At 41.0% G+C, this 8,560-nt stretch overlaps 1 protein-coding gene across 1 annotated transcript in view; it reads left to right on the forward strand.

Moving 5' to 3' along the window:
- Nucleotides 1–8,560, forward strand: part of Alk (ALK receptor tyrosine kinase) — an 854,626-nt gene that overhangs the window by 309,549 nt on the left and 536,517 nt on the right. Inside the window, exon 3 of the mRNA XM_004627384.1 lies at nt 2,130–2,294. Coding sequence (XP_004627441.1) covers nt 2,130–2,294 — 165 coding nt within the window. The remainder of the gene's footprint in view (nt 1–2,129; nt 2,295–8,560) is intronic.

Consider the following 8,560-nt stretch of genomic DNA (forward strand, 5'->3'; position numbering starts at 1 on the left):
TCTCTCTCTCTCTCTCTCTCTCTCTCTCTCTCTCTCTCTCTCTCTCCCCCCACCCCATCTTTTCACATGATCATTCACTCACGTTTGTCTGCCTTTTTGGTTATTCCCAGATGAGCCTTATGTAAGGCCACACCTTTCCTTCTGAGAGTCTTTTTGATGTCAAAAAATGCAAAGTATAGGGTGAGTTTTCTCCTTTCATTCTGCTGTCACAGCCAGGTGTTTGGCAAGTAAGGTCAGATTCCTGCACATCAACTGCGTACGTAGCAATAGTGCATCTAGCAACAGAACCTCCTGGGCCAATGAAACACATAGGTATCTGTGGCATGTCAACTCAAACAAGGCAAGAGCTATAATTTCAACTTGCCATTATAAAGGTGAATTGTCCAAATCATGAAAGGGCGAGTGGTATTAACCTTAAGACCAGAAGGATGGCAGCTCCTGGAGAGCAACTGGGAACATAAATCTCTCCTGGCTGAGAAGCAGAAAAATACTTAATGGAAGTGTAATTGAAGGATTTTTTCCTCTTTCTTTAAGCTTAGAGAGTTTGGCTGGTGTCACTGGGAATTATCTTAACTCCTACTCCCAGGCAGGACCAGTGGCCTATGGATGATGAAAGGCCCATCAGCGAGTGGCCGTCTGCACTAGACTCAGCCCCACTTCTCCACTGCATTCTGAAATTCCCCAAACCACACTTATCTTGGAGGTGCAGGAAGTGGTGGCCCCAGAAGCTGCTTTTTAATAGCACAAATGCTAATTGGGGGTTAGCACCCATTAGTGTGGTGCTACCATGCAGACTGATTTATCAAATTAGCTAAAACTCCTTTGAAAGCAAGGACTTTGGAACCTTAATAAAGTTGAAAGAAGAAGGAACTTTAGAAAACAACTGGTCTACATCTTTGGTTGAGGAATTTGGGGCCCAGAAAGGACAAGTGACTGGTTGCAGGTCACCAGAAAACCAATGACAGAGCAAGAGCAGAGTCCAGTTTTCACTCAGTGCTTTTGCTTCCCGTATCATCTCATCTATAAACCCTTTCTTTACAGCTGAGAAAAATAAAGTTTTCACATGAGGAGGGATGAGCCGAGCCTGGATCCAACCTGAATTTCTCATGTTCCTTGCTCAGTATTCTGTCCTTTATCCCGTTGCCTCTGTTTTCATTGCCCTGCAGTGGGGCAGAAGGATGAACCAGGAGGCGGCCGAGTGATCTGCACTTTGACACGTCTTCTGCTCATCCATCTGTAAAGCTTTGAGAGCCTGCCATATGCCAAGATCTTCAGCCACTCTTAGTAGACTAAGGAGGGCCAAAGAGAGGCTGAGTTGGATACCCCCAACTTGGGGCAAATGTGGAATAATTGAGCCACAGGCGATCAATCCCCCCTCAAGAAAGGCACAGAAACATCATACATGTCCTAGAGTATGGTCTCTCTATGTTTTTCTTTGATGCCCCCCACCAACCCTGAGACCTTCCCCAGTCCTTCTCCAAGAGAGTAAATCATGATTTACTCCCGTATCCTTGGTCTTCCTCACTGGCAGGGAGATTGTAGGGTGCATCAGAGAGGGCTAGTTGATCAGAGCTTTGTGCATAACTTGTATTCTTTTTGACCTATTTCTTAGTCAGACAGGGCAGAACCTGGCTAGGATCTCACCTGAGTACCAACTGTTTAGAGATAATAATGTTTTACCACCAGTTCTGGAAAACTCTAGAAGTACATATTATCATCCCTAATGTACAGATGATGAAATTGAGAGCCAGAGAGCTTATTTTTTCAGAGCCAGACTTAGAGTGAAATCTAACTGGTTGCTCATTGGATCCTTCTCATGTGACCTTCAAGCCCTCTTCACCATCACTGGGCAACCCCATAGGACACAGAGCTTCTCACTCTCCAGTCTATTAGCTCTTTGGTTTATAACCTTTTCTGAGGACACTTCCCATGTTGTAAGTCACAGGAAAAATACTTTTTTTTCTCTTTGTGCCCTTTGTTCCATTATAGAGTCTGGTCACCATTGGAATTGACAACTCCCATCCCCTAGATAGGTTGAAAGTTGTGGATGAGATAAAGGTTGACTTTCTGGAGTAAAGGGGCTATATTTGGAAACATTCTGTTCCACTAACCCTTAGCTATCATTGCAGGCTTGGAGTGCAGTTTTGACTTCCCCTGTGAGCTGGAATATTCTCCTCCACTGCATGACCTTGGGAACCAGAGCTGGTCCTGGCGCCGTGTGCCCTCTGAGGAGGCCTCCCAGATGGACTTGTTGGGTGGACCTGAAGCAGAGCAGTCTAAGGAGATGCCCAGAGGTAAGGGCAGAGGCTGCTGAAAAATGTGTTGGATGGGCTAACACTAGGCTAGGAGGCCCTTTTTCTGTCTGAAACAGTGAGGCTTTCCTATGTTTCTGTCCTGTTTCCTTTGAAGCCTATTTTTAATATGTGTCTCCCCATGGCTTTCTTGGGCTGTGTAAGGACAGAAAGTATGTAAGTTTAATGCCAAGTTCAGCCCAACCCTTTCTTCTTTTACTAAGTAATAGACATAGGATTTCATAACTCTATTCCATGCAGATTTTCCCAAGGTAAGATAGGGAAAAATATGCTTATCTCTGTCAATTTGTTATGGGCTGGCTAAATAAAGTGCAAGATACCTGGTTGATTTAAATTTAAGGTGAACAAATGATTTTTGATGTAAGCCTCTCTCATGCAACTGTGAGAGTATACTAAAAACCGTGCTATTTATCCTGAAAACTTCAAATACGATTGAATGTCCTACATTTTTGTTTCCTAAATCTGACACTCTTCATTTGGAGGGTAAAGCAGAACTAGGTTAAAGTTTGTTTCAAAGCTCCTTATGAATATTCAGGCTTCACACTTGTTTTGTGTAATGCTTCCAATTCTTCTGGGCTGTTTCTGAACATCCCCCTCCAGGTTAATCAAGGCCTGAACAAGGTAGGCTCAGAATGAACTTGTTGCAAATTTGAAGAGGTTTTAGAAAGAGATGTAGACATACCAAGCTCTAGCCTAGTCTTCGGGTCTCTCCAATCCACATGTTAGAGCTTCCCATTTCTTGGATTTCAAAAATTCTGCTAAGTCCAAATTCCTAGCCTGTGCTTCTGTTTGGGGGAAAGAAATCTATTTGATACGGTACCGAGCACACCAGACAGTCAGAATGGTACTTGCAGGTTACAAAGCACTTCTACCTACGCTGTCACATTGGTTTGTGTTTTTGTGAGGGGAAAAGAGTGGAAGAGGAAGGTAGGCCTCAGAGGAGCGGACTGAGCCAATGAAAACCAAGCAGATCACTCTCTCGGACCCAGGAGAAAACATTTGTTGTGATGTTCCTAGATAAGGGAACTTTCTACCCCATCGTGTTTCTGTCTTTGTAATGAGAACCACAGCCAGAGCCTGCTCTGTGGCTGAGTACTACTTAAGTGTGATTATCTCAGGCTCCTGTAACTCAGGAGCTTAACAGAAACAGGGCTCAGGTAAGCCGATGGAGGTGACCCAAAAGTAATTAATTCTCTCAGGTTTATGTTATATATCAGCCTTGAACCCTGTCATGGCAACACAACTGAGACACCTTTCCTTCCCATTTATTCTCCTGAACTGACCTTTTCTGGTTTTAGGACTCTCTTGAGATTGCCTAATGTTGATTTATACTTTCAGCAACTTTTATTTGGGTATTGATATGTAGGTGAGAACTCAGTAATGCCTCCAAATCTCCTAAAAAAAAAGTTACAGAAAATACTTGGGTCCTATAACCTAAGATTTCAATTCACCACATAGAGCCTAAGAATGTGCATATCTTAAAATTATATTATGAAATCTAATATGTGCAAGCACATAAATATAGCATGTATCCATAGGTCAAAGATTACCTCTCCATTCTTATCACTAAGCATAATAGTTTGAATACTGTCAGTCCCTTTGTCCTCCACCTAAACCAGAGTTCTCTCCTTTCTTGGAGGGAGCCACTATTCTGCGTTTTGTGTTAGTGATTTATTTGCCTTTCGTGATGGCCTTCCTACCTAGGTTTGTAATTCCAAACATCATGTTGATTAGATTTTCATATTTGGGACTTTTTAATGTCAATAGAATCATAGTGTTCTTTTGTGATTTTTCTCTTGTGGCACATGGTTTATTGTTTTGATACCATAGTGAATCCATTGTATGAAAAGTACTACAATTTCTTTTTCTGCATTGGTCATTTGAGTTATGTTCTGGTTTTTGCAATTGCAAATAATGCTACTGTAAGTGGTTTTGCACATGTCTCTTGGTATGCATGTCCAAGAGTTGCTCAGAAAGAGGAATTACTAGGTGGAAGGGATTGTGCACTCCTTATTTCATTACATACTCTCCATCTTTTTTCCAGAGTGGGAACACCACTTTATATTATGCTTTCTCATCATTGACGTATTAGTGTTCCTTCCCAAGACTTTATGTTCAATTGGTGATATTGTCAGAACTTTGTCATTTTTGTCAACCAATTAGAAAAAAATGCAGTATTTTATTGCTATTTCAATTGCCATAAGAGGATTTAAAAATAAATTTTAATAAGTCATCCAGGTGACTGGTGATGAGGGCTTTCTTCCAGATTTACTTTCATTCAATCAGCCCTAGAGATATTTGCAAATTTATTTATTTATTGAGTTGTTACAGGGTCTCACTATGCAGCTTGGACTCATGGTGATCCTCCTGTTTTCAGCCTCCCCAGTGCTGGGATTATAGGTGTGCACAACTCTGCCTGGACTCTGTCAGGCTCATCCTACCCTAGGTGTGGGGCTGGCACAGTATGTGATGCCGAGATCGAATTGTGGTCCCTGTGCTTGCCTAAGCTTGCCTAAGCAAGTGCTTTAAACTGCTGAGCTATCTTGCCGGCCCCTGTGAATTGTAATATCTAAGTTCTAGAAACATGTTTTTAGTCATTGTACACTTTCAACAATATTTATATTCTAAAGTTTAATTGTAATAGCAATTCAGTGAGATCAAGAGAGAGAGAGAGAAAAGCAACATGTGTATTTTTTTGGAATTCCACAGACCTTGTGGGATCAAGCATCATAAATTTGACAATTAGTCCTTTTAAAATTTTTCAACAGTTCCTGTACATTGTGCATTGTCATTTTCTGGCCTGTTTCATCTTCTACCTTGTGATCTCTGGCATATGTGTGACACACTGAGTGCTGTGAGAAAGAGTGCTGTGAGGAAGAAGGAGAGGAAGGGAAGGAGGTAAAAATAAATCCTCACTTCTCAATGCTTCTTTCTTTTCTTTTTCTTTTTTTGTACCAGGGATTGAACTTAGGACCTCACACCTGCCACACAGGCACTATGCCACTGGCCTATCTTCCAGGCCTTACTTCTCAATGTTTCTCATATGGAAACATACGGATACCATTATGATTTTATGAGGGATGCCTTGGGTCAGTACACGCACTATACGCAGACCTTTTCTCATTAGATGAGTCAGTCAGGATTGGAATATCAATTTTTAAGTCAATGTTATCAACTTCCATCTCTCTGAAAAGCATCATTTCTATCATCAGGTGATAGGTAGTATCCCTGTGGACAGGAATGTAAACAGTCATAACAAAAACCCCTGTGGATACAACAGTCTTCTTTTTGAAGCCCTTCAGTGAACAAGCACATCTCGACATAACGAGGAGGAATCACCCAGTGTCAGGAACATATGCTTATATTTTGTGGGAACTAGTGAAGGATCTGTACTCAAAAAACATTGGACAGTCATGGAAACAAAGCGATCTGCTTTCCAACCACTGCAGGGACTGTTTCTACCACAACGTGAAGATGTGTCCAGAACTTCCAATAATAGGTATGCCATCATTTTTTTAATCAATTCATCACATTACTACTTATTCCCCGAAGTAGGATCATTCCTCATTAAGCAAGCTGATCTTGTAATGTCCCTTGCTTTTCAAGCAAAGAGGTAAGGGCCTGCGAGTGAGAATGACATGCCCCCTCTGTACAGTGACAAAACGAGGACTCACATCTTAACCCTACTGCCCCAATCTTTAGAAATGATATTTTTCTGTGATTGGCAAAAAAATATGCTTATGATGGGGATGAGGAACAGTGATGGGGTATTCTTCAGGATGCTAGAATCGCTGTTTTATTTTTCATTAACTGAATATTTATTGGTTGGATAGCATTTGGACAACTGCAGTATTTCTTGTCATGGGACAAAGAAAGGCCAGAAAAAGGCAGAAAGATAATTCCGATCGTACAGATAATGAACTGTAAGAGCATACATTTTGGATGCTTTGCAGTTATGGCTCCTGTAGCTGAGACAAATAAGGTACATACAATTCAGAGCAGCGAGATGACAAAAAATGATCATTATGATGAATTTTACAAATTAATGAAATCTTGAGGAATGATCAGGTTGAGACATTCGGTGACTTTTTATGCAGTGCCATGGGCATGCTTGGTGTCTACTACTTCCTATGTTTTAGAATGTTGTCAAGGGGACACATTTTTGTCTTCCAGTAAGTCAAGATTTTGAACTCTCACATGAACCTTAGCTTAAAGGTGGAAAACACATTATCATTATCAGTCCCTCCTAAAAGCTGCTCACTCTTGTGTAGTACACAGGAAGCATGGATTTAGACTCAGTTGGGAGGGCCTTTGCAGTCTTCAACTCAGTTCTTTCAGAGTGTTGAGACTCACATTTTTGCTTCAATTTATTTTGAGGGGAGGCCCTTGATGGGGCATGGCTACTGAGACATTACTGTTCACAAAGATGGTTCAGTTTTTAAAATATTGAGAAACTCTGTCCTAAGAAATCACAACTAAGAAACCCTCAACACATGCCTAGATTACTCGGTGCCAGAATGGGGCCTTTCAATCCACTGCTCCAGCACCCTTGTGTGACAGTTTTCTATGGTTGCTATAGGACATTCATGGAAACTGAGTGGCTTAAAACACCCAGAAACATCTTTTCTCAGTTGTAGAGGCCAAACAGCTTGAGACAAGGTATCTGCAGGACTGATACCTTCCAAATGAGAGGCTCTGAATGAAAATTCATTCCATGTTTCTCTCCTAGAGTCTTGTGGTTGCTAGCAATCCTTAATGTTCCTTAGCTCATAGATGCATCACTGTAACTTCTGCCTCCATTGCTACAAGATATCCTTCTTGTAGCCTTATCTCGGATCTGCCTGATTTGAGAACTATGTCATTTGATTTAGACCTCATCTTAAATTCAGCCTGGTTTTATCTTAGTATCCTTAACTACAGCTGCACAAATCCTATTCCAGTAAGGTCATCTACACAGGGGCCAGGAGTTAGGGGTTGGACAAATCTTTTTTTTTTCCCATTCATGATTTTATTTTTATTTTTTTTCCATAATTTTATTGAGAAACAAATAGCAGTGAGACAGTTTCAAACCAAATTGGTAGGACAGTTTCAATAATTAACACATTGCATACATTCTTCCTAGTGGTTATTTGCTGTACAAGATGCAGACATGATATCCTATTTACAAACAATATTAGAACAAATCCCTCTATTCATTAAGGGAATGTAACTATATATCTATCCTAATGGACAAATCTTTTGGAAGTCGCTACACCTTGATATTTTTCCACCGCATCTGAATTGGCATATGGATTGCACATGTTTCTCACACCTTTCAGGAGTTCTTGGACCCATCAGAAGTCTATCTTTAGGCAGAGAAGCCCAGATTAACACCTGCATTTTTTATCCTTCATCCAACTCCTTCCCCAAGGGTTTGACTTGCTCTTCAAAAAACCTGTATGAATACTTCTCAAATATGCCCTGTCACAATTTGTGTCTGGATGTCCCCACAAAGGCCCATATGCTCGTGGGGACAGACTTTTCAGAGGTGGCTGAATCAAGTTTGCAATTGATTCATGGTCCAGTACTGGGATTAAGGATGAAATTGTTACATCCACCCTCAGGTTGGTAGCTTGCATCTCTTCTGTCCCTTCTCTCTGTCCCTCTCCCTCTCCATCTCTCTTCCTCTGCCTCTCCCTTGTTGCTCTTGCTATCTTCTAACACCATGAATGGTTTTCCACCTGTCATGTGCCACCCTTCCTTGGAGCCAGCTGACCATGAACTAAAACCTTCACAAACTGTGAGGTAAATTATCCTTGCCTCCTTTTTTGGGAAGTTTTGAATATTTTGTCTCAATAATGAGAAAAGAAACTAAGACATACCCCATCCCAGATGGAGCAGGAACATGGATAAACTTTTGACCTATAGGTGATGTTTTGGGAAAGTTCTCTTCAAATAGTCCTCTTTGTATCCACAGTCACTGCAGGCTGCAGCCAAGTAACTGAGTTGGTTCCAGCTCTCATGCTCTTTCCCTTTACTCTTTGGATTGCTGGCAAATATGTAATATGGTGAAAGTCTACCCTGCAATCCCTCTGTTATCCAGTAAACCTGTCATAAGCCATCCATTCCTGCCTTCAGGCTTCATTTGCTGATTGAACTCTTTCAGACACTAATTCTTTTTTTTTTAATTTTTTATTTTTTTCAAAATTTTATTGATAAACAGATAGCAATGAGACAGTTTCAAATCAAATTGGAAGTACATTTTCAAC

The sequence above is a fragment of the Octodon degus genome, unplaced genomic scaffold (genome assembly GCF_000260255.1).
Source record: "Octodon degus isolate 3935 unplaced genomic scaffold, OctDeg1.0 scaffold00019, whole genome shotgun sequence".
Taxonomy (NCBI): Eukaryota; Metazoa; Chordata; class Mammalia; order Rodentia; family Octodontidae; genus Octodon; species Octodon degus.